Source organism: Callorhinus ursinus, unplaced genomic scaffold (assembly GCF_003265705.2).
Source record: "Callorhinus ursinus isolate GAN/ISIS: 27379988/994484 unplaced genomic scaffold, GSC_fseal_2.0 scaffold40, whole genome shotgun sequence".
Classification (NCBI taxonomy): Eukaryota; Metazoa; Chordata; class Mammalia; order Carnivora; family Otariidae; genus Callorhinus; species Callorhinus ursinus.
Genome location: NW_027397102.1, coordinates 10,788,582 through 10,816,127, shown reverse-complemented (window position 1 = coordinate 10,816,127; position 27,546 = coordinate 10,788,582). Strand labels below are relative to the sequence as shown.

The 27,546-nt window shown below is 36.7% G+C and overlaps 1 protein-coding gene, 1 long non-coding RNA gene and 1 pseudogene across 3 annotated transcripts in view; 1 reads left to right on the top strand and 2 right to left on the bottom strand.

The window, feature by feature from the left end:
• The window catches only part of LOC141370610 (uncharacterized), a 202,930-nt gene that overhangs the window by 134,297 nt on the left and 41,087 nt on the right, over positions 1-27,546 (bottom strand). The gene's annotated exons all lie outside the window — the stretch shown is intronic.
• Positions 1-27,546, bottom strand: part of APOOL (apolipoprotein O like) — a 138,162-nt gene that overhangs the window by 86,834 nt on the left and 23,782 nt on the right. The window contains exon 2 of one of the 2 annotated variants that reach the window (XM_025879346.2): positions 4,058-4,162. The exons of the other annotated variant lie outside the window; for it this stretch is intronic. Within the exon in view, the coding sequence (XP_025735131.1) occupies positions 4,058-4,162 (105 nt within the window). The remainder of the gene's footprint in view (positions 1-4,057; positions 4,163-27,546) is intronic. 2 annotated transcript variants of the gene reach the window in all.
• Positions 994-2,705, top strand: LOC112820318 (vacuolar protein sorting-associated protein 72 homolog pseudogene; annotated as a pseudogene).

Here is a 27,546-nt window from a genome sequence, read left to right as displayed (position 1 = left end):
TTAACCAACTGTGCTACCCAGGCACCCCAGCTGAACAATCGTAAGAAAAAAGAACAAAGCTTGAGGTATTACAATGTCAGATTTCAAGATATACTACAAGACTAGAGTAATCCAAAGGAAACAAAAACACTAATTCAAAAAGATATAAACTCCTATGTTTACTGTAATAATATTTACAATAGCAAAGATATGGAAGCAAACAACATGTCCATCAACTGATGAATGGATATATATCTCAAATGGAAAATTTATATATATATATATAATATATAAGGAATATTGCTCAGCCATAAGAATGACTGAAATATTAGCATTTCCAACGTGGATGGACCTAGAAGGTATAATGTTAGGTGAATTAAGTCAGAGAAAGACAAGTACCAAAAGACTTCATTTATTTGTGGAATTTAAGAAATAAAACAAATGAACAAAGACAAAAACCCAGACGCTTAAATACAGAGAAGGAACTGGTGGCTGCCAGGGGGATGGGTGAAATAGATAAAAGGAATTAGGCATATATTTATATTTATCTGGATGAGCATAGAGAAGTATATAGAATTGTTGAATCATTACACTGTATACCTGAAACTATTTTAACACTCTATGTTAATTACACTTGAATAAAAAAAGAAATACAAATGCCAATAAGCCAATGAAGGCAAGATCAATCTCACTTACAACTGAAATGCAAACCAACCAACAAACAAAAAGACTCAGAAGCACAGAGTAGAAAAGTGGTTACCAGAGGTGGGTGGAGAAGGAAATGTGGAGGTGCTGGCTTGAGTAAAAAGTTTCAGTTATTAAAGAATATTTTGTTTGGTAAGTAATTCAATTAAATTCTATTTAAAATGTATTGTGGAACACAATAAATATAAGGAATTCTGTATATTCTATAATAAAGAGTACAAATTTATTTTTAAATTCAGAAATATGTAAATTCAGCTATTCGGGACAAATAGATTTTCGGGAATACCTAGATTTTGAGCTTTTTCAAAGATGAGTGTCAAGGTAAGCTTAAAATCATCATCTCTCTAAGATTAATAAAAAGGAGAAAGAAAACTGAGAATCGGCAAGTATGTAGGAAAGTGACTATCTTAGACTGCTAATGAAAATTAATAAAACTTTACCCAGTGCTTATACAGTGCCTCATACACATACAAGAGGAATTCAGGAAATAGTTTTGTTAAATGAATACTACCTTTATGCATGTCAGTTTGGCAATGTATTGATATTTTTATGCCTTCTGACCTATAATTCCATTTCTAGAAATTCATTTTAAGGAAACAGAAATGTACATAAAGATTTCGTACAAAGTGTTTCAACAAAGCACTGATTGATTGTAACAGCAAAATAATTGGAAACATGCTAAATTTCAAAAAAAATTATAGAAATTGTACATTTGATAATGGTACATTCATGCAACCAAATATTTATGCCACCATTAAGAATTCTCTTTAATGTCATCCAAATAGTGGTGGAGTCAGGATTCAGATTCAGACTTACATACATTTTTCTAAGAATGTAGATAAAGCTTAGGGGTGACTTCAGGGTGGAAAAGGTAAAAATTGCAATGGTGAACAGGGCCCTGGGGGAGGGGCTGCTAGTAGCAGCGTAGTCTCGGTAGGCGGTATGAGTCTGGCTGGGGACTGGGTCCCCAGAAGACTGTGGGGAACCAGGTTTCTGGGTTCCTGGAAGCAGAGGAGAAAGACGAGTTCTACCAGATGACTTACGGGGGTTTCACAGAGGAATTGGGAAATAATGAGTATCAAGGGCACCAGTCAGACACAGAGGATTAGATGAACTCTGACTTTGACATCCATGAAGGGGATGAACCATTCAGTGATAGAAAAGCAGAAGAGCCAAAAAAGAAGTGCTGAGTAGTCACCAAAGCATATAAGGAGCCTCTCAAGATCTTGAGACCTCGAAAAGTCAGCACTCCAGCTGGTAGCTCTCAGAAGGCCTAATAAGAGAAAGCACTGCTGCCAATAGGAACTACAGGAAAATGGCTCTGACAGAACTCCATGTGTCAGTCTACAGCTGAGCATACGTGACAGACATTCCTTTGGGTACAGGAGAGGCAGCGCCAGTCACAGCAGCAAAAGGGGCCCCATTGTGAGTGGCTACTGATCCAGGAGGTGCTGCTCAGAGAGGCCAAGACCACAGAGGAGCTCAACTTAAGTTTATTAGAAACATATGAGCAGATCAAGGCTGACAAAAAGAAGCAGATGGACAAGACGCAGATGTGCCCTGGGCCCATAATCACATCATTCAGTGGTAGTGCTGCTTATTGGGGAGCCAGGCCCTAAAGAAAATGTGGATGTGGAAGGACTGGATCCTGCTCCCACAGCTTCTGCACTGACTCCCCAGGCCAGCACTGGACCTATCAACCCTCCTGCTCACTGCTCCTGTACCTTCATTATTTTCAGTGATAATGTGACATTTGAGGAATGGTTTCCCCAAGGGCTGCCCCAAAGGTCTCTGTTTGGGAGGTCTGCCCTGTACTGGGACTCTGTCACATCTGCCCAGCCCTGTACTGGGACCCTGTCACAGACATCCCCTACACCACTGCTCAAGGCTTCAAGATCATCCATGAGGCCTACAAGTAGAACATCACTGCCCATGGATTGCCGCCCACTGCCTCAGCACTTCCCGAGCCACTTCCTGGCTCTGGGCCCCAAGTCTTGCACCAGAAAATTGTCATCAAATAAGGAGATGTTTACTCTTTAGAAACCTCTTTCATGCCCTGACTTGGGGCTCTTACTGTTCCCCCTCCACTCCCTGCTTTTCCCCTTTGTCATCTCTGAGCTTTGCCCAGGCCTTTTCTATATTTCCTTCCCCCAATTCCTCCAGGTTTTATTTGTGCTTTTTATCTAATAAAAGAGAAAGATCCCCTTAAAAAAAAAAGTACAATGGTGAACAGAATCAATAGCCACAATTAAGTATCAACAAGCTGGTATGATAGACTAGATCAATAAAATTGAACAGGCATAACTGTACCTGTAATGGAGTCCAAAAAGTCCATATACTTAAGTACAGATTGGAAAAAGACAGCTTACCGGTAGCCCATATAAAGAAGTTTAATTAATTTTAGAGAACTTCAAGTTTACTCTGTCATGGTCAAAAGCTGATTTTAAGCAAGGCTGATTATAAGGACACTCAAAACAAATATAAACATAAAAATGAATGTGATCTCAGGCAGTATTAATAGAAATACATTATCTAAAACAAGAGAAGTCAGAATCTGACTCTATCCTACAGTCACCTGAAAAAAACACTAACCATCCTAAACATGTTTGGCAAAGAATGACCATTATAGTGCAAGAACTCCAAGCTATGACATGTGAGGGTTAAAGCTACTAATATACTTATCCAGGATACAAAATTACTTAAAGTGTAACTGATATCTGAAGAGTTGTTTTGTGGAAGAGGGATGAGAATTTTTCTATATGGTACCAATGCCAAGAGATACAAGGCCAAAGGATAGAACTTATTATGAGACACAGCTGTGTCTGACATAAGGAAGGACCTCAAGCTGAATGAGAGCTGCCAGAAAATGGGTAGACTGCCTTAGGTTCCTTTTTCCAGAATTTTATTGTTGTAGAAGATAAACGGCCACTTAGTGTGCCTATTGTAGAGGGGATTACAGTACCACAGAAGGCTGCACTAGAAAACATCTAAGGTCACTTTCAAAGCTGAGATCTTAATGAATTTCTTAAACTAAAGTTTTCAAATATCAGGTGTACTTGTATAAATTTGTCAAGAAAAAAAATCAGACTGCTTATAAGTACTAAGATCCTGTACTACTAATTGATTATTCACTAAGAAAAATCACTAATTTTTTTCATTGGAGTTAGAATTTTAGATGTTTGATTTAAATATAATAAATACAGTGTTTATTTTGACACACCCTATGACTATTTCTTTCAACTTATAAAATGAGCCTAACAAATACTTTAAATACATTTTTGATGAATAGAGATAAGTCAAAAATAAAAACACTCATGGCTTTTGCATCATATGTATGTTATACAAAATGCACAAACTTTTGTAGGCAAATTACCTGCTCTGGTCTTACTAGCTGCTTTTTGTATTCTTCTTCTTTAGCTGCATGGACAGTTATAGATGCACATATCAGACCTCCAGGTATGGTTGTCAGCTTTCCCATCTGAGAAAGACATATCATTATTTTTAATTGAAAACCTCCCCATCCTCCATTTCCTGATACATTCTGGGGGTATCCAAGCAACACTATGGGTTTTATTTAAAGTATTAAAAACTCAAGCACTCCAAATTGCTGCATATATTTTTAGAGTATAATTCCTAAAATTCTCATATCATCCTAGATAGTAGAGTATTATTTTTATTAGTTAACTTTAGTCTACTTCATATGGAATACACCAATAAAATAATTACCAAGAAGTGAATACAAAATTTGAAGGATTCAGTAGGATAGATCATGGTAGTCACTTAGTACACAAATACGTGTCAGACCATTGGTCTCAGTGCTTAGGCTATATCGATAAACAAAACAAAGATTCTTGCTCTTCTGGAGATGACATTCTAGTGGAGCACAGACAGACAATAAACACAATAAATAAACAATATATTAGAAATTGATAAATGCTATGGAGAAAGTAAAAGATAAGGGTGATCTGGAGTACTGAATGATTCAAGTTGTATCTTGAAATACGATTTATATTTATTTATAAAAATAATTTCCTTCCATTACAAATCCTTTATTCCTAACTTTCCAAAACATTCACTTTTTACCTATCTCATGCTTTATTTAAGCCAAAATGAACTTTGTTTTGGATATAACTTGATTTGAATTAAGAATGCAGGAAAGGGGCACCAGCATGGCAGAGTCAGCTAAGCTACGACTCTTGGTTTTGGCTCAGGTCGTGATCTCAGCGTTGTGAGATCAAGCCCTGCACTGGGCTCTGTGCTGAGCACAGAGTCTGCATGAGATTCTCTCTCCCTCTGCCCCTTCAGCTCATGCTCTCTTTCCGAATCTCTAAAATTAATAAAAATTTAAACAAAAAAAAATAATGCAGGAAAATCACTGGCTCTAAGAACAAAGTGCTCCAGTGTCATCCAGGTATCAAAATATTTCCCAAAGATTACCCATTCAAGGCCGACTGAAAAGCTTTCCAGGGAACAAATATTTTCTTTACATAGGAAAAGCTGAAATTGACAAAGGACATCCAGAGGAAAGAGGTCTCTTTGGCTTACACAGAAGAGAAATTATACAAGAACTGGAAGAAATACTAGTCAAAGGACTCTAAATGTTCTCTGATAACAGTGATAGTGCCTATACTTCATTGGACATATTTTTCAGTATCTTCTGAGCAGAATAAGGGAAGCTAGAGACTTTAGTTAGGCTACTTCCTGTTTAAGCCAGTCATGACTGATTTAGACTGAGACTTCAGACAGGGTAAAATGAGGACTCGATACTAATAAAAATTTTGTTCACTGTTGTTTTCCCTTCAAGCCTCCCTCTGATATATATATCAGCATCACAGAATAATTTATCTAGGCCTGCCTTCCCAAAAGACATCACATTTGATTTCCTTATACTTGGTATTCACTAATGAAGTAAGATTTCTACACCATACCTATGTCATTTCTTAATAAAAAAATATTAAAGCTGATGCCATCAAGGATGCTCTCCCATGCACCTGAGAAATTTTGTTAATATATCTCTGAAGTGATTAAAGAATGTAAATTCTCAACATTTAAAAGCTATTTTAAAAACAGCTGATTAAACCTTATTCCTTAAATACGAAAAAACAGTTGAAGTATGCTAATATCTAAAAAAATTTCAATTACCCTAATCTTCTCAGAGTATATTCATCTTCACATAATACAATAATAATATATAGACTATAAAATAAATTCATAGGTAATACTTGATATTTATGATCCAGGGCTCCAGAGTCTAGATTAACTGAACTAGTGGCCTAAAAAGTTAACATATTTTGAAAAATGCCTAAGTAAATTCACTATATTTTCTATTCAGTAGGGTAGGGCCCATCCACCTCTTACTAATGAGGCAGTGTGGCATGATGCTAAAAACATGAGCTTAGGAGTTACATAGACCTGGTTTTGAATTCCAGTTGTGGAACTGTTAAATCTGGGCAAGTAACTTAAGCTGTTAGAGTTATGCTGCACAATATGGTAACTACTAGCTACTTGTGGTTATTTAAATTTAAATAAAAAATAAATAAAATTTAAAATTTATTTCCTTAGTCACATTAGCTCCATTTCAAGTGCTCAACAGTGTACTGTACAGATACACAGTAATTCCATCATTGAAGAAAATCCTACTGGACAGTGCTACCTTAGAGTCTCAGTTTATTTATCTGAAAAACATGGAAATGCCTTCCTTTTATATGGTTATCATGAAGATTAAGTAATTATATAAAATGGCTTGTACTTGGTAAATGGACAATTAATTTTAGCTCCCCAATCTTTCCTTGCTGAATAAAGATGTTAAGTGGCTGCACTTACTCCTCATTTTTCTTCTCAGATGTATTTGATGCTAATCAAGCTCTGGCTGAGATCCATAATAACAATAAAATACAGCATACTTGTCGTCTCAAAATAGAAAAGGCCAAGATTTTGATCAAAAGAAAACAGGCACATTGGCATCCTCAGGCTTTTTCAAACACAGGTTATACGGATGAAGAAGGGATTTCCTACCCAAAGAGAGGCAACTGACTGCGTAACACATGAAAAATTTAGAATGGTAATTGGCAAATTACAGCTCTATGCTAAATCTGGTCTGGTCTCTGAGTTAAGAATGTTTTTTTAAAAAATTTTTAAAGATTTTATTTATTTATTTGTCAGAGAGAGAAAGTGCACAACAAGCACAAGCAGGGGGAGTGGCAGGCAGAGGGAGAAGCAGGCTCTCCACTGAGCAAGGAGTCCCATGCGGGACTTGATCCCAGGAAGCTGGGATCATGATCTGAGCCAAAGGCAGATGCCTAACCAACTGAGCCATCCAGGCATCCTATTTTCATTTTTTTTTAATATTTAAAGAATAGTGAAAACAAAAATAAGAAACAAAGAATATGTGACCTTCTGTTTTGTAGAGTCTAACAAATTTGTTATCTAATCCTTTACAGAAAAAAAAGCCAACTCCTGATTTAGAAAATTAAATAAGACATTCAAAAAATATCAGAGCTTGAGGGTACTATACAAACCTACAGTCCCATAAGGCCATTAATTAAATAGCATTAAAATTGAACAAAGGCAATCCTACTTTACACAAGAAGATCTTGCATTAAAATTATTTGTAACTTCAAAATAATGACTTGTCAATTCAAAACTATTAACGACTTGTTTAAAATCAGTGAGAGAAAAATTGGCTTCCTCCAAAAGATAACAGGTTCTAGAACAGAATTCTATCATACAGAGATTTACAAAAACCAAGACTGAAGATGAGCATCAGATTAACTCGCACATAAGACTCAACCTTTCCAAGCACTTCTGTAATCAAAATACAGTTGATTCTCATTATTTGCAGTAGTCGCATTCCATAAAATAGCTGTGAAAACTGAAACACTGCTCCTAGGGAAAATAAAGGGTTAATTTCTTGCAAGCCTCTGGTTACATTTTTATCAACTGACCAATATGTAACCTTTATTTATATGTGTCTCTGTTTAAAAACACCTTATTTAATATACAGTTAATTCATTAACATTAAACTTAAGGTCAACAGCACTGTTAACTCATGCCTAAATGAAGTATACTCAACACAAATATTTTCTCTATAAGGCATATCACGTATTTCTTGCACTTAAAAATACTAATAGCACTTGTGCACTATGCATGGGAGCCATTTTAAATAGCTGCATCACCAAAAAAAGTGAAAAAAAAATGTAGGACTGATTAGATCACAGAAGGGATCATTAGGGAAATCCAAATCAAAACCTCACACTTGTCAGAATGGGTAAATGCCTTATCCATGTTCACTTGGGAACATAAACATATGGGTTATTTTCTACTTTACAAAGAGAATTGAAATGTAAAGTTTTCTTTATAAGAATTTTTGTTACCTATTTTGTAATAAAGACTATATATTTATTAGTCTAATATAAAACCAGTCCTAATTATTAGTTCTGCTTTAGAGATGTATCATCATGTAGCAAAGGATTTTTTGTATTAAATCAAGAGTCCTGGGTGTTATATCCAATTGATGAATTACTAAATTCCACATCTGAAACTAATTTACTATTGGCTAATTGAATTTAAATTTAAAAAAAGAAAATAAATCAAGAGTCCTGTGATAAGTATAAAATTTTTTTAAATTTAAAAATTAAAAGGGGTGCCTGGGTGGCTCAGTAGGTTAAGCATCTGACTCTTGATATCAGCTCAGGTCATGATCTCAGGGTCCTGGGACTGTGCCCCACATTGGGCTCTGTGCTCAGCAGGGAGTCTTCTTCCCTCCCTCTCCCTCTGCCCCTCCCCCTGTTCACACAGTCTTGCTTTCTCTCTCTTTCTCTAAAATAAATAAAATATTAAAAAATTTAAAGTTAAAAAGGTTAAGTCCTGAAAACTAAATGGAAAATGAAATAAACAAACAATGCAGAGGCAATGATCAAAGAAAGAAACAATTCACAGTGATTACAACCAAGTAACTGACTGTCCATCCCTAATGGGCAACAATATAACCAAAGAAGAGAAAACAGCAAAAAATACAAATGCAAAAACAACAAAAATCTTAAAACTGTTCTTAATAATGTATTTAATAATATGTTTCTAATAATCATACTGTTGGAGGCCATGTTGCCATTTTATAAGGAAACTCTTGTGTGTGTTGTTTTGTAGAATAAGACAAAGTACACTGGAATTTGAAAGATTGAGATTTTCATATGGGACAAAGATTGATGAAGTTAAAGCAAAATCTTCTAGTTCTCAATTTAAATAGGAATTATCAGTTATCCTATATTATTATGACACAGGAGATAAATACAATGAAACATGTTAAAAGGCACCATGGGAATTCATTAAGAAAATTCAGGAATTCAGAAACTCTAAAGAGAAAACGACATGACCTGATTTCCTCAATAAATAAATGACACAAAATGGAGGAACAGACTTATGAGACTTAAAATCAATAAATTCTAACATATAGATACTGTTTGGAACAAGAATTTTAAAGTGAACTTTAAAAAGTTATGATACATTCAGGGATTATTTTTAAAATGTACTCTTTAATAACTGTCACCTGTTTCACCCATTGTCCACCCACCTCCCCTCGGGTAACCATTAGTTTGGTCTCCATAGTTGATAGTCTGTTTCTTGGTCTTTTTTTTTTCCCTTCTTCATTTGTTTTGTTTCTTAAAGTCTACATGAGTGACATCAAATGGTATTTGTCTTTCTCTGACTTATTTCACTTAGCATTACACACTCTAGCTCCATCCATGTTGCTGCAAATAGTAAGATTTCATTCTTTCCATGGCTGAACAATATCCCATTGTGTTTGTGTGTGTATAAAAATTTATATATACACACATTTTCTTTATCCATTCATCTATTGATGGGCATTTGAGCTGCTTCCACAGTTTATGTACTGTAAATAATGCTGCAATAAACATAGGGGTGCGTATATCCCTTTGAATTAATGTTTTTTGTATTTTTTGTGTGACTACCTAGTAACGCAATTACTGGACCATAGGGTACTTCTCTTTTTAATTATTTGAAAAACCTTCATAACATTTCACACAGTGGCTGCACCAGTTTGCATTCCCACAAATGGTGCAAGAGTGTTCCTTTTTCTCCACATCCTTGCTAACACTTCTAATGTTTTCGATTTTATGCATTCTGACAAGTGTGAGGTGATATCTCATTCTAGTTTTGATTTGGATTTCCCTAATGATCAGTGATGGTGAACATCTTTTCATGTGTCTGTGTGCCATCTGTATGTCTTCTTTGGAAAAATGTCTATCCATGTCTTCTGCACATTTTAATTGGATTATTCATTTCTTAGGTGTTGAATTTTATAAGTTCGTTATGTATTGTGGGTACTAACCCTTTATCAGATATGTAACTTGCAAATATCTTCTCCTATTCCATAGGTTGACTTTTAGTTTTGTTGATTTTTTTCCTTCACTATGCAGAAGCTTTTTATTTTGATGTCCTAATAGTTTATTTTTGCTTCTGTTTCCCTTGCCTCAAGAGACGTATCTAGAAAGAAGTTGCTATAGCCAATATCAAAGAAGTTAATGCCTGTGTTCCCTTCTAGGATTTTATAGTTTCAGGTCTCACATCTAGGTCTTTAATCCATTTACAATTTATTTTTGTGTATGGTGTAAGAATGTGGTCCAATTTCATTCTTTTGCAGGTTGCTATCCAGTTTTCTGAACAATACTTGAAGAGACTTGTCTTTTTCCCATTGGATATTCCTTTCTCCTTTGTCAAGATTAATTGCCCATATAATTGTGGGTTCATTTCTGGGTTTTCTATCCTATACTATCCTATTCTATTCTATTTTTATGCCAGTACCAAACCGTTTTGATCACTAAAGCTTTGTAAAATAATTTGACCACAATTGTGATGCCTCCAGCTGTACTTTTCTTCTACAAGATTGCTTTGGCTATTCAGGGTCTTTTGTGATTCCATACAAATTGTAGGATTATTTGCTCTAGGTCTGAGAAAAATGATGTTGCTATTTTGATAGGGATTGCAGTAAATGTGTAGATTGCTTTGGGTACTATAGATATTTTACCAATATTTGTTCTTTCAGTCCCTGAGCATGAAATGTCCTCCCATTCCTTCGTGTCATCTTCAATTTCTTTAATGCATTTTGTAGTTTTCAGAGTACAGGACTCTCACCTCTTTGGTTAGGTTTACTGCAAGGTAGCTTACTGTTTTCAATGCAATTGTAAATAGGACTTATTCCTTCATTTCTCTTTCTGCTATTTCATTACTGGTGTATAGAAATGGAGTAATGTCTGTACACTGATTTTGTATACTGCAACTTTACTGAAGTCTTTTATCAGTTCTAGCAGTTTTTTGGTGGGGTGTTTTAATTTATCTGTATATAGCACCCTGCAAATAGTGAAAGTCTGACTTCTTACTTGCTGATTTGGATGCCTTTTATTTCTTTTTGTTGTCTGATTGCTGTGGCTAGCACTTCCAGTAATATATTAAATAACAGTGGTGAGAGTGGACATTGTTGTTGTGTTCCTGACCCTAGGTGAAATGCTCTCAGTATTTTCCCCATTGAGGATGATATTAGCTGTGGGTTTTTAGCATATGGCCTTTATTATGTTGAGGTATGTTCCTTCTAAACCTACTTGGTTAATCTTTTTAACATAAATGGATGTTGTAGTTTGTCAAATGATTTTTCTGTATCTATCGAGAGGATCATATCGTTCTTATTCTTTATTAATGTAGTGTATCACACTGATTGATTTGTGAATACTGAACCACCCTTGCTACCTAGGAATAAATCCCACTTGACTGTGGTGAATAATTTTTTTAATGTATGCTTAGATTTGATAGCTAGTACTTTGTTGAGGATTTCTGCATCTATGTTCACCAGAGATATTGGCCTGCAGTTATTTTTTTTTGTGGTATATTTATCTCGTTTTTGTATCAGGGTAATGCTGGCCTGATAGAACAATTTGGAAGTTTTCCTTCCATTTCTATTTTTTGGAATTGTTTAAGAAGAATAAGTATTAACTCTTCTTTAAATGTTTGGTAGAATTCTCCCATGAAGCCATCTGGTCCTGGACTTTGTTGGAAGATTCTTGATTACTGATTCAATTTCTTTGCTGGTGATTGGTCTGTTCAAATTTTCTTTTTCTTCCTGTTTCAGTTTTAATACTTGATATGTTTCTAGGAATTTATCTATCTCTTCTAGGTTGTCCAATTAGTTAGCATATAGTTTTTCATACTATTCTGTTATAATTATTTGTATTTCTCTGCTATTGGGTGATATTTCTCCACTTTCATTTATGGTTTTATTTATTTGGGTGCTTTTCTTTTTAATAAGTCTGGCTAGAGATTTATCAATTTTATTGATGTTTTCAAAGAATCAGCTCCTGTTTTCATTGATCTGTTCTACTGTTTTCTTAGTTTCTATATCATTTGTTTCTGCTCTATTCTTTTATTATTTCCTTCCTTCTACAGGTCTTGGGCTTCCTTTGTTGCTTTTCTTCTAGTTCCTTTAGGTGTAAGATTAGGTTGTTTAAGATTGTTCCTGTTTCTTGAGGTAGGCCTGTATTGCTACATACTTCCCTCTTAGGACTGCTTTTGATGCATCCCAAACATTTTGGTAGTTGTATTTTAATTTTCATTTGTTTCAACATGTATTATTTTTTTTATTTCCTGGTTGACCCATTCACTGTTTGGTACCATGTTACTTAACCTCCATGTACTTGTGTACTTTCCAAATTATTTCTTGTGGTTGACTTCAAGTTTCATAGCACTGTGGTCAGAAAAAGTGCATGGTATGACTTCAATCTTGTATTTGTTGAGGCCATTTTTTTGTGACATAACATGTGATCTACTCTGGAGAATGTTCCATGTGCACTTGAAAAGAATGTGTATTCTGCTGTTTTAGGATTGAAAGTTCTGAATATATCTGTTCAATCAATCTGGTCCAGTGTGTCATTCAAAGGCATTGTTGCCGCGTTGATTTTCTGTTTGGATGATCTGTCCATTGATGTAAGTGGGGTGTTAAAGTCCCATACTATTTGTTATTGTAGTACTACTGATTAGTTCCTTAGTGTTTCTTATTAATCGTTTTATGTATTTGGGTGCTCCCATCTTGGGTGCATAAATATTTACAACTCCTCTATCTTCTTGCTGGATTGTCCCCTTTATTATTATACCATGCCATTATTGTGCCTTGTGGAAGTCTTTGCTTTAAAATCTAGTTTGTCGAATATAAGTATTGCTATTCCAGCTTTCTTTTGACACCCATTTTCATGACAAACATTTCTCCATCCCCTCACTTTCAATCTGCAAGTGTCTTTAAGTCTATAATGAGTCTCTTGTAGGTAGCATAAAGACGGGTCTGGTTTATTTTTTTTAAGATTTTTATTTATTTATTTGAGAGAAAGAGAGAGAGCACAAGCAGAGGGAGCGGCAGAGGGAGAAGCAGGCTCCCCACTGAGCAGGGAGCCCAATGCGGGGCTCAATCCCAGGACCCTGGGATCATGACCTGATCTGAAGGCAGACACTTAACCGACTGAGCCATCCAGGCACCCTGGTCTGGTTTCTTTTATACAATCTGACACCATAAATCTTTTGATTGGAGCACTGAGTCCATACAACAAAGTAATTATTAATAGATATGTATGTATTGCAATTTTATTCCTTGTTTTGTGTTTTTTTTCTGGAAATTTTTTCTGTTCCTTTCTTGTATTTCTCTCAAGTTTCACTGATTTTCTTTAGTGATATATTTGGATTTCTTTCCCTTTATCCTAGCATATGTATTAATGGTTTTTGATAGATGGTTACCACTAACTTTCTATGTAACCTCTTCTGCAAATAGCAGTCTCTTTTAAGTTCATGATCATTCAAGTAACAACCCATTCTTTTTTCCTCTCCTCCTCATGTTTTAGGTATATGTTATTACATTTTATGTCTTTTTTGTGTGTGAGTCCTTTGACTGTCCTTTTACAGAAATAGTCATGTTTACTGCTTTTGTGCTTCCTACCTTAATACTGTCACTTTTGGTCTCTCCTTTCCATTCAGAGTCCCCTTTAATATTTCTTGCAGAGCTGGGATAGCTAGCCTTCCTAGATTGAGTATTCTCTGTTGCAGATTTTTCCCATTCAGTACTCTGAATATATCATGCCACCCTCTTCTGGCTTACAAAGTTTCTCTTTGAGAAATATCCAGCTAGCCTTATGGGTTTTCCCTTGTACGTTTAGGACTTCTTTTGTCTTGCTGCTTTTAAGAACTTTTATCAGTATACTTTTCAAATTTAATTAAAATGTGTCTTGGTGTGTGCCTGCTTTTGTTGACTGTGATGGGAGTTCTATGTGCCTCCTGGATCTGGATAGTTGTTTCCTTTCCCAGATTAGAGACCTTTTCAGCTATTAGCTCTTCAAAAATTTCTGCCCCCACTTCCCTCTCTTTTTCTGGGACTCCTATAATACAAATGTTTTTACATTTGGTGGAGTCGCTGAGTTCCTGAAGTCTATTTTTGTTTTGCATAATTCTTTCTTTTCAGCCTCACTGCTTTCCATTATGTTGTTTTCTGGGTCACTAATTAATTCCTCTGTATCTTCCAGCCTGCTGTTCATTGCATTAATATGTTCCTAATTTGGTTTATTACATTCTTCATCTCTGATTCTTTTTTATCTTTTATCATTGTGGTAATAGTCTCTGTGATGTTTTCCATTCTTTTCTCATCTCCAGTGTGTATACTTAGGATCATTGCTTTAAATTCTCCATCAGGCATGTTATTTCTATCTGTTTCACTAAGATCTCTGGCCATAAGATTTCATTCTTTCATTTGGGATAAATTCTCCATTTTGGCATTTTGTCTACATCTCTGCTTTCTTCCCTGTGTTAGAAAAGTCAGTTATGTACTGCTCCTGCAAGTAATAGCTTAATGAAGAGGTCATGTAGTACTCAGGGCCTGGTACTTCAAGGAGTGTCTCAATTATGTGTCGTGTGCTTTCTGCTGTTATGTTCTAGCTGCTCTATCCTTCAGGCCAGTCATCTGCAGAGGCTCTCCTTGCCTTCTATGGGCAGTGTTTGGTCCCTGGCCTGAATGTGATGAGTTTTAACTAGGTGTGATCTAGTATGGTTATGAAATGAGACTTGTCACCACCTTCACCAGAACTGAGGCCTACAGAGCTGTTTGGGACACAGGGTGTGGGCTGGGGTTTGTGCTGGTCTTAGGAGGGGATGGGCCCACCTTGCTAGGACTGAGGCAAGCATGACTGAGAAGGGCAGGCCCACAAGAGCACAGGGGGCTGTGGCTGGTGTATGCAAGTTAGGCAGCCCCGTGCCAGAGCTGCACAGCTTAAGGCAGGTTGGTCTTTGTTTATGCCAAGGGGTCGGGGAGGGAAATGGTGTCAGCCAGCTCCTTTGTTCTGGGAGAGGAGTAAATAATATCCCCAGTGTGTGCCTCAGGCACTCCTCAGATCACTGTTTCTGAGCTGTCTACCCTGGGCTATTTGCCTTTCTTCTCTCCAGGAGCAGTGTAATACTCTCATGGCTCTATCCCAACAAAGCCTGCTGACCCTTAAAACTCTAGGTTTTAAGCCCCACTGACTGCATGAACTCATAAAATCCAGTGCCTCTTATTTTCCAAGCCAGTGGCTATGGGGAACATTCTCCTTGTGCATTTCCCTATGTGCTCCTTGCTCTTTTGCCCTCTCCACAACCTTAGCTCCCTCCCCTCTGCAGCAGCCAGGCTCTGTTTATCCCCTAAACCACATCCCTGTACTTCCCCTACCTTCTTGGATGTGGCCTCTTCTCTCCCTTTAGTTGTGAAGTTTCTTCTGCCAGTCTTCAGGTCAATTTCTGGGGTATTTAGGATGATTTGATAGTTACCTAGTTGTATTCATGCGAAGAGAGGAACCTAGGTTCCTCCAACTCTGCTGCCATCTTCCTGTTCTCTCCCTCTTTATCACTACTTTTTGCCATTTAATTACTATGTGTCTTGGTTTGGACCTCCTCTGGTTGATTTTGTTGAGGGATCTCTGTGCCTCCTGGATCTGAATATCTGTTTCCTTCCCCAAATTAGGGAAGTATTCAGCTCTTCTCTTTTTTTTTTAAGATTTTATTTATTTATTTGACAGAGAGAGACAGTGAGAGAGGGAACGCAAGCAGGGGGAGTGGGAGAGGAAGAAGCAGACTTCCCACTGAGCAGGGAGCCCGATGCAGGGCTCGATCCCAGGACCCTGGGATCATGACCTGAGCCGAAGGCAGCCGCTTAACTGACTGAGCCACCCAGGCACCCCTCAGCTCTTATTTCTTCAAATAAATTTTCTGCCTCCTTTTCTCACTCTTCTTCTTCTGAGATCTCTATAATGCAGATGAAGTGTTTGATGAAGTCACTGAGTTCCCTGAGACTGTTCTCAATTTGAATAATTTTCTTCTCCTTTGCTGAGCTTAGTTACTTCCCATTACTCTGCCAGGTAGTTAATTTGTTCCTCTGCTTCCTCTAGCCTATTTTTTCCATTAAGTGCCTTTTTAATTTCGTTTATTGTGTTCTTCATCTCTGATTGGTTCCTTTGTATCTCTTTGTGAAGTGTCTCTCTGATATCCTCCACATTTTCTCAAGTCCATTGAGTATCTTTATGATCATTATTTTAAATTCTCTATCAGCCATATTATTTATATTTGTTTTGCTTAGGTCTCTTGCTGTGGTTTGGTCTTGTTCTTTCATTTGGGACATTATTTCTCTGTCTTCTAATTTTGTTTTGTGTGTCTGTTTCTGTATGTTAGTAAAGTCAGCTATGTCTCTTGCTTTTGAAGGTAATGGCCTTAAGAAAAAGAGATCCTGTAATGCCCTGCAGTGCAGTGTGCCCTGTACCCCAGGGCCTAGCATTTCAGGGACTGTGTCCTATGTGTGTTGCATGTGCTCCGCTATTAAGTCTTGGCCTCTTTTTCCTTCAGTCCAGTTGTCTGCAGAGGTTCTCTTTGCTTATTGTGAGCAGTGTTTGGTCCCCAGCAGGTTGGGGCACATTTTAACATGGTATGCGGTGGTCTGTTTGTGAAATGAGACCTTCCCCCAGCACCCCTGGAACTGACGTCCTACAAAACACACAGGTTGGGAGATATATTAGGAAGGTTTGCTCCTATCTTCTGAGGGAGGAGTTTGCAGCACCAGGACTAAATGTAGCATGACTGGGAGGTAAGGATCCACAGAAGCATGCTGGGTGAGGGATGGGCAGGGCTTGGTATAAGATGTTAAGGAAGGAGTGTGTGTGGTACTCTGGTCACAGCAGGTGTCCACTGTTCATACCTGGGGGCAGGGGAGGGAATTAGTGCCTGCCATCTCCTTTGTTCCTGGAAGTGTCTCACCATGATCCTTGTCTCTCCAGACCATGCTCTGAGGTGAGTAAATAACTACCTCCCATATACCCCTGGTGTTTTTCAAACTGCTGCTTTCAAGTTGTATCTCTGGAGTTTGTCCTGCCAGTTGTCATGTCATTTTCTGGGTTACTTAAGCTGATGTGAGTGTTATCTAGTTGTATCTGGGAGGAGGTGAGCTCAGAGTACTCCCACTATGTCATCTTCCCAACCAACCTCATATTCAGGGATATTTTAACACTGACCAGATATTTGGTATTAGGGAATTTTTATGTATGATAATTTTTTAAAGAGTTCCAGTTTTTTAAGAGATATATGCTAATATTTTTACAGATGAAATATGTCTGGGATCTGCTTCAAAATATTCCAGGGGTGGGGTAAAGATGAAACAAGATTTGCCAGGACTTGATTATTGTTGAAGCTCGGGGATAGGCATATATTACATGTTACATTACATGTTATATTATATTGTGCTATATTACATTATTTTATTTCACGTTGTTATCTTACTTTTGTAAATGTTTGAAATTTCCCATAATAAAAATTTTTTTAAAAACTCCTATGAAACTTAGGATATGTCCCATTATTATCTGTCAACAGCATTTTTCAGTTGAAATGAGGGCAGTTTACTAATACTGATAAAAGGCAAGAACAGAAGAAAGAATTCTACAATTCCAACTTTAATATTCTACTACACTCAAGTACAAAAATTGTTTGTTTGTATCTCTTGCTTACTCTGTACTCTCTATCCTTTCATTTAACAAACATTTTCTTAAAAAGATTTATTTGAGAGAGAGAGAAAGCACGTGCAGGGGGAGGGGCAGAGGGAGAAGCAGACTCCCTCCTGAGCAGGGAGCGTGATCCCAGGACCCTGAGATCATGACCTGAGGAAGTCAGACGCTTAACTGACTGAGACACCCAGGCGCCCCTCAACAAACATTTTCAAGTGCCTAATGTATAATTTAGGTGCTGGGTTACTAAAATGATTAAGATAAAATCCATGTCCTCAAAGAATCACAGTCTAGTAGAGAAGACAAATATATAATACCAAAAGAGCCCACTGTGATGAATGTTATAATACAGGCAGGTACAGAGTGCAATAGGGTCCACCATCCAAGACCAGGCCTTTACTGCCTGGATGGTAAAATAATGGAGAGAGGAGAGACTTCAGAGTGAGACCTAGATTCAAATTTGAGCTATATTACTTACTAGTGATGTGGCTTTGGGCAAGTGATTTGAATGGGTGTCAATTTTAAAACACTATAATATTACTTATCTCACAGGAACAAGCAGAAAAGAGGGGCTCATACATATTAATTATAACCATCATCATCATCATTTCCATCATCACCAATCTCCTTAGCCAAAGGCCATCACACCATTCTCATCTAATCCCAACCAACTGTAATTACCACTGTCAAACTAAAATCATTCTTTTGTCAGATTACTACTCTGCTCAAGAAAATTGGCACCCTCTTGCCTAGAAAACTATGTAGAACCATTTTGTACTTTTCAGATTCTCCATAATCTATCTCCAATCTATACAGGTAGTCTTATTTCCCACTACTCCCCAACAATTATCCTTAGCTTCTTTTTTTAAATTTAAATTCAATTAGCCAACTTATAGTACATCATTAGTTTCAGATATAGTGTTCAATAATTTATTAGCTGTGTATAACACCCAGTGCTCATCACATCATGTGCCCTCCTTAATGCTCATCACCTAATTACCCCATCCACCTACCCACCTCCACTCTAGCAACCCTCAGTTTGTTTCCTATAGTTAAGAGTCTCTCATGGTTTTTCTCCCTGATGACTTCCCATTAGTTTTCCCTCCTTTCCCCAATGGTCCTCTGCCCTATTTCTTATATTCCACATTTGAGTGAAACTATATGATAATTGTCATTCTCTGAATGACTTATTTCAATCAGCATAATACCCTCCAGTTCCACCCACATCCATGTAAATGATAAGTATTCATCCTTTCTGATGACTGAGTAATATTCCATTGTATATATATGCCACATTTTCTTTATCCATTCTTCTGTCCATGGACATCTCAGCTCTTTCCACATGTTGGCTATTGTGGACACTGCTGCTATAAACAGTGGGGTGCAGGTGCCCCTTCGTTTCACTACATTTGTATCTTTGAGGTAAATACCTAGTAGTGCTATTGCTGGGACACAGGATTGCTCTATTTTTAACTTCTTCAGGAATCTCCATACTGTTTTCCAGAGTGGCTGCACCAGCTTACATTCCCACCAACAGTGTAAAAGGGTTCCCCTTTCTCTGCATCCTCACTAACATTTGTTGTTTCCTGACTTGTTAATTTTAGCCATTCTGACTGGTGTGAGGTGGTATCTCACTGTGGTTTTGATTTGTATTTCCCTGATGCCAAGGGATGTGGAGCATTTTTTATGTGTCTTTTGGCCATCTGGATGTCTTCTTTGGAGAAATGTCTATTCATAGCTTCTGCCCATTTCTTGCTTGGATTATTTGTCCTTTGGATGTTGAGTTTGATTAAGTTCATTATAGATTTTGGATATAGCCCTTTATCTGATACATCATTTGCAAATATTTTCTCCCATCCTCCTAATTTTGACAATGCACAATTCTGAAGTTCAGTGATAACTTCCCAGTGCATAATTTACTACAGATAAGATATTGCCACCTTATTTCTCTTAAAACTACAAGGGAAATTATGAATAAGTAATTACCTTATATCAAAATAATACTCTAGATTATATGACCAGAATCACTCTTTTACCCACATTGAACATCTTGAATGTGGAGACCACAGAGGGAATTTCAAAAATTGAGATGTAAAAGTCATTTAAAATCACACACAATGAAAACCTACTTCCTAGTTAAATTAATTTGAAAACTTCACCCTAAAGACATTTTTTTTGATGGGGAGAATATAGGTGTGTGTGAAGTAGAGGTAGCAGAAAGGACAGGAGAACTGGGTAATTGCTACTAAACACAATAAATGAAGTAAAAGTAATAATTACAATTTAATTAGTAACTTAAAAATTTCAAAATGTCTGGGGCGCCTGGGTGGCTCAGTCGTTAAGCCTCTGCCTGCAGCTCAGGTCATGATCCTGGGGTCCTGGGATCAAGCCCTGCATCCAGCTCCCTGCTCCACAAGGAGCCTGCTTCTCCCTCTCCCACTGCCCCGGCTTCTGTTCCCTCTCTCGCTGTGTCTCTCTCTGTCAAATAAATAAAATCTTTAAAAAAAATTTTTTTCAAAGTGCCCCCAAAAATTTCAAAGTGTTCATTTCTAGTAATACCACTGACTTGAGCATCTGGATACCTGTGTTTAATCCCAGTTCTGTTCTTAAACAACTACATAATCTCTGGGCCAAAGTCTCCTTATTTGTAAAATGAAAGACCTCAAGCAGATAATTTCTTAGTACTCTTAGAACTATACTATCCAATATGGTAGCCACTACCCACATATACTATTTAAATTTGTATTTCAATTAATTAAAATTAAATAAAATTGAGAATGCAGGTCCTTCATCCCCTAACCACATTTCAAGGCCTCAAAAGATACATGTGACTCTAGTGGCTATCACACTGAAGAGCACCAAAATAGAACACTTCATCATTGAAGAAAGTTTTATTGGATAGCACTGCCTTAGAGCTCTAACATTATGTTTTTCTTATGAGAAAAAAAATGGATAAAATCTCAAAAAGAAGAGATTAAGATTTCAATGAGAAATATGCACTCCCATGTTTATTGCAGCATTATTCACAATTGCCAAGATATGGAAACAACTCAAATGCCCATCAAAGAATGAAAATATGAAAAAGAATGTGGTACATATACACAATGGAATATTATTCAGCCCCAAGAAAGAATGATATCCTGCTATTTGTAAAAAATATGGATGGCCCTTGAGCACAGTATGATAAGTGAGATAAATCAGACAGAGAATGACAAGTACTGTATGAAATCATTTATATGTGGAATCTAAAAAGTCAAACCTGTAAAAACCAGTAAAATGATAGTAACCAAGGGACAGAGGTAGATAAGATTGATGGTGCTTAAGTGTACAAACTTGTAATAAGTAAAAATAATCAATAGAGATTGAAAGCACAGTACAATGAATATAAATGATATTGTACTATAATTATGTAGTATGATAAATATTACAATGGCAATCATATTACAATATATAAGTACATCAAAGTAACATGCTTTGCATCTTTAACTTACACAACGTTACATGTCAAGTTTATGTGATAAAAAATTAAATTATTTATGGTTTCTGCTTTTAAACATACCAGTCTTAACTGTATATCCATCCAACCTAACCCAGCATAGGGTATATGCTGACCAGAAGACAACAGAATAAAGAGCTGGATGTTGTTCATGCCACTGCAGAGCAATATAATGGCATTACACTTTCAAGAAAGTAAAAGGAAAATTGAAAATGAGTGATTTTTTCCTTACGTAGGGATGGTTCTGAACATGATTTAAATCTATAAATCAGAGAATAGTCTTATAGAATCATAAAAACAAACCTATTATATATATGTGTGTGTATATATATATATATGTACACACACACACACACACATTTTTTTTTTTTTTTTTTACATTTTTCCTATTCTTTAAACAAAGATTAGTCAAACATAATGCTAGGTACTAGGAATATAAACATAATAAAAATTATGCTCCCACCTCCCCCAAGCCCCATCTCTGAGGAAATTCACCATCACTTTTCTAACCTTGTGTCTATTCACTACTCTCCTTCAGGAACTCTGATGTAGCTAAACTCAACTGGTTGCCTGTCTCCATGCCATTACTCCCATTAATACCCTCTCTACTAAAATCCTGGACATTCTTAAGAACTACTTGTTATGACACTCTCTATGTAGTCTTTCTTAACTTAATTATATTTGCTTTGTCACTATTTTGAACCACACAGACTGCATTTTACTTGAAGACAATGACTAAATCTTAGCAGTGTTGTAGCCATTTTACCCCAGGCTTGTACCAAGGATACCTTTTAGTATAAATTAATGCGAGTAGAACATCAGGTCAAAATAACCTATCTCTGAACAAATGTAGGATCCAAGGACTAAAATATGAAGTAATCATATCATCTTTATCCATTCTTTAGATTTTCACTGGGCCTACAAATCATCACATTTCTGACATGTTAAAACTTAGAACAAGAGGTAAAAATGAACACATTCAAGATAACCTCTCTGTTTATACATTATTATGTATTATCCCACAGGTTTAAAATTAGAATAAGCCAACTTTATGCATGAAACAGGTCTTTCATCTGAAATTTCTTACAATATGAAACACAAGGTTTATGAAATACTTATGTGGTATAATTTATTAAGGATCGCCAAAAGTCTACTAATAAACCCAAAATCCATTACATACTTTATGTTTGCTTATTTGACATGAAAACTGTCAAATCATAATTTGCTTATTTTTCCCTCAGCCCTCAACTGACATTTTTGTTAAAATCAAAGAGTTATCATCTGGGAAGAATACTGAAGCTTTCTCCTTGTACTATTAATATAAGGCTGCTTTTTATGATAGTTATCCACTATCAGCCAGCATTTTTCTAAAATAATATATAAAATATGTGAACAGCAGTTTTATTAGTTCTAGTTTAACAATACTATGGGGAGACATGATGATCAAGAATAATCCCAAAGTGAAATAAGGGGGGGGTTGGGGTCATTATTCAAAGAAAGTTATTTTTACCCAGTGACATCAAACTTGACCAATGTTAAGATTTTTTTAACTTAAAGAGAGGAGTTTAGATGGTGGAAGAGTAGGAGGACCAGAGCTTGTCTTATCCCTCGAACATAGCTAGAGAGTTATCAAATTATTCTGAACACCCAAAAAGTCAATTAGAGGTCTGAGACTGCAAATCTACCAATTGAAAAGCAACCACCTTTTGGAAGGTAGGAGGTGTAGAAGCTCACCTGGGGGAGACATAGCTGTGAATGCAGTGGTGGGAAGGAAGGCTGCTTGGAGCCTACCGCAAAGTATTAGAAGCAGCTGAGGGCAAAATCTGAACTTTTAAGTTCACTACTGAGGGACGTTCCTGGATTAAGGGTGCTTAGGTGGCAGAGAGGGGAAGAATCCCAGGAGTGACAGTGTGGTCTAAGGTTCTCCTGGGTTGCAGGAAGAATGTGTGGCACCAAGGTGCTGAGCTGTTCCCATGCATAAGAGCCAGCAAGCCAGCAGAGAACAGCGGGTCTTGGTACCAAGTTTCTGCTATAAACTGCAAACTGCCAGTCAGTCATGGGACTGCTTTCCTGGGACAGGCTGGCAAACGTGGCAAGACCCTCCCCTGGAGGAACAGTGTATGTCTGCAGCACCAACATCCTTGAAATTTGGAGTTTTGAACTTGGTCACACACCTGAGATAAAAAGGCTTAGACATGGGCAGGGTGAACACAGGGTTCAGATGGAAACTGGAGAAACAAATACAGTGATTGACTGCTTTCCTGTGAGGGCTCATTGAAGAGTAGGGGGTGCAAACTTTTCAGCTCCAAGGCTAGAGAGTAGGGTGCCCATTTTCATCCCTCCAATCAGTGCTGAAAGGCTTCAGGGAGCCAAAGAGCTCCACCTACTGGAGGCTAGAGCCTCATACACCAAGCCCCACACCCTTGCACCCTGGAGAAGCATTTCCACTGAAACAAGTCGGCCTGAGAATCAGTATACCAGGCCCCTCCCCCAGAAGACCAGCACAAATAACAAGTTTGCAAAAAGTTTACTGATCATAGAGTGCTGCAAGCTTAAACTCTAGAGGGAACAGGACTGAGCTTCCATCTTTCATTATTTCTTTCATTTTTAATATCTTTTCATTTATTTTCTTGTATTTTCCAATTCCTTTTAAATTTGTTATTTTTTAAAATTTATATATATGTACGCTTTTCATATCTATCTATATACAGAGATAACTATTTTTGGCCTACTTTTATTTTTATTTTTTTTAAAGATTTTATTTATTTATTTGAGAGAGAGAGAATGAGAGATAGAGAGCACGAGAGGGAAGAGAGTCAGAGGGAGAAGCAGACTCCCTGCTGAGCAGGGAGCCCGATGTGGGACTCGATCCCGGGACTCCAGGATCATGACCTGAGCCGAAGGCAGTCGCTTAACCAACCGAGCCACCCAGGCGCCCCTTTATTAATTTATTCTTATTTTGGAATGTAGATTCTTTTAACAAGCAGGCCAAAACACACCCAGGATCTACTTTTTTTTTTTTTTTGGTTTTCTTACTTTGTGTTTTTGTTTTTCTTATTTTTTCTTTGTTGTTGTTTCTGTTTTTTTGTTTTTATTATTCTTTTTTTTCTTTCTTCTTTTCTAGAAAAAATGATGAGATGGAGGAATTCACCCCAAAAGAAAGAACACAAGGTAGAACTCCTGGCCAGGAATTTATTCAATACAGACACAAATAAGATGTCTGAACTAGAACTTAAAACAACAATTATAAGGATACTAGCTGGGCTTTTAAAAAAGCATAGAAGACACTAGAGAATCCCTTATTACAGAGATAAAAGAACTAAAATCTAGTCAGGCCAAAATAAAAATGCTATAACTGAGATGAAAACACAAATAGAGGCCATAGAAACAAAGCAGAAAAGCAAATCAGTGATATAGAAGATAAAATTATAGAAAATAATGAAGCCCAAAAGAAGAGTGAAAGAAAGGTAACAGACCATGAATGTGTACTTAAAGAACTCAGGGACTTATTATTAAAATGTAGTAACGTTAGTATCATAGGAGTTCCAGAAGATTAAGAGAGAGATAAAGGGGAAGGTTTATTCAAACAAATTAAGTTTGAAAACTTCCCTACTCTTGTGAAGTACACAGATATCAAAAACCAAGAAGAACAGAGAACTCCTATTAAATTAAACAAAAGCCAGCCACTGCCAAGTATATCATAGTCAAATTCACAAACAACACAGCAAGGAAAGAATTCTGAAAGCAGCAAGGGTAAAAATGGTCTTTAACCTACAAGGAAAGACAGATTAGGTTCACAGCAGATCTGTCCACAGAGGCTTGGCAGGCCATAGAGCAGTGGAAGAAAATATTCATCAAGCTCAATGGGAAAAATATGCAGCCAAGAATTCTTTATTGAACTAGACTGTCATTCAAAACAGGAGAGATAAAGAGTTTTCCATATGAAGAGAAACTGAAGGAGTTTGTGAGCACTAAACCAGCCCTGCAAGAAATTTTAAGGGGGACTCTTTGGAGAGAAAAAAAAAACAAAAGCAAAAAAGAATAAAAAGGACCAGAGAACATAACCAAAAACACCAACTCTACAGGTAACACAATAGCACTAAATTTATATCCATCAATAATTACTCTGAATGGTAAATGGAGTAATTGTGCCAATCAAAAGACAAAGGGTATTAGGCTGTATAAAAAAACAAAACTCATCAATATGCTACTTAACAAGAGACTCATCTTGGACCCACAGACACCCCCAGGATGAAAGTGAGGGGATGGAGAACAATTTATCATGCTAATGGACATCAAAAGAAAGCCAGAGTAGCAATACTGACATCAGACAAACTAGATTTTAAAACAAAAACTGTAACAAGAGATGAAGAATGGCATTATATCATAATGAAGAGGTCTATCAATCAAGAAGATCTAACAACTGTAAATATTTATGCCCCTAACTTGGGAGCAGCCAAATATATAAATCACTTACAAACAAAGAAACTCATTGATGATAATAAAATAATAGTAGGGGACTTTAACACCCCATTTACAGCAAAGGACAGATCATCTGAGCAGAAAATCAACAAGGAAACAATGACTTTGAATGACACACTGGACCAGATAGACTTAAAGGATATATTCAGAACATTTCATCCTAAAGCAGAAGAGTACACATTCTATTTGAATGCACAGGAAATATTCTCCAGAATAGAGCACATACTGGGTCACAAATCATGTTTCAACCAGTACAAAAAGATCAAGATCATACCATGCATATTTTCAGACCACAACACTATGAAACTGGAAGTCAACTACAAGAAAAAAATTAGAAACACTTTAAATACATGGGGGTTAAAAAACATCCCACTAAAAAAGAAACAGGTTAACCAAGAAATTAAAGAAAAATTAAAAAAAAATACTTGGAAGCAAAAGAAAATGAAATCATGACATCCCCAAACCTTTGGGATGCAACAAAAACAGTCCTAAGAGGGAAGTATATTACAGTACAGGCTTACCTCAAGAAGCAAGAAAAGTCTCAGATACACAACCTAAACTTACACCTAAAGGAGCTAGAAAAGGAACAGCAAATAAAGGCTAAAGCCAGAGAAAGAAGGAAAATAATAAAGATTAGAGAAGGAATAAATGATATAGAAACAAAAAAATAGCAAAACAGATTTAAAAAACTAAGAGCTGTTTTTCTGAAAGAATTAAAATTGATAAACCCCTAGCCAGATGTATCAAAAAGAAAAGAGAAAGGAACAAAATAGATAAAATCATGAATGACAGAGGAAAGATCACAACCAACACCACAAAATACAAACAATTTGGGGTGCCTGGGTGGCTCAGTCGTTAAGCGTCTGCCTTTGCCTCAGGTCCTGATCCCAGGGTCTTGGGATCAAGCCCCGCATCAGGCTCCCTGCTCGGCGGGAAGCCTGCTTCTACCTCTCCCACTCCCCCTGCTTGTGTTCCCTCTCTCTCAAATAAATAAATAAACTCTTTAAAAATTTTTTTTAAAAACAAAATAGAAACAATTTTGAGAATACTATGAAAAATTATATGCCAAGAAACTGGGAAACTTGGAGGAAATGGACAAACTTCTACAAATTTACAAACTATCAAAAATGAACAGGAAGAAATAGAAAATTTGAACAGACCCATAACAGCAAACAAATTGAATTAGTAATCAAAACTTTCCCAACAAACACAAGTCCTGGCCTGGATGCCTTTTCAAGGAATTCTATCAGACATTTAAAGAAGAGTTAATACCTATTCTTCTCAAACTGTTCCAAAAAATAGAAATGGAAGGAACACTTCCAAATTCATTCTACAAAGCCAGCATTACCTTGATTCCAAAACCAGACAAAGGCCCCACTAAAAAGCAGAATTATAGGCCAATATCCCTGATGAACATGCAAAAATTCTCAATAAAATACTAGGAAATTGAATTCAACAGTACATTAAAAGAATTATTCACCACAGCCAAGTGTGATTTATTCCTAAGATGCAGGGGTGGTACAATATTCCTTAAAAAATCGATGTGATATACCACATTAATAAAAGAAAGGTCCATATGATCTTGTCAATAGATACAGAAAAAGCATTCGACAAAATACAACTTCCTTTCCTGATAAAAACCCTCAACAAAGTAGAAATACATGGAACATACCTCAACATATAAAGGCCATATACAAAAGATCCACAACTAATATCATCCTCAATGGGGAAAAACTGACAGGCTTTCCCCTACAGTCAGGAACAAGACAAGGATGTTCACTCTCACCACCACTATTTAACATAGTACTGCAAGTCTTAGCCTCAGTA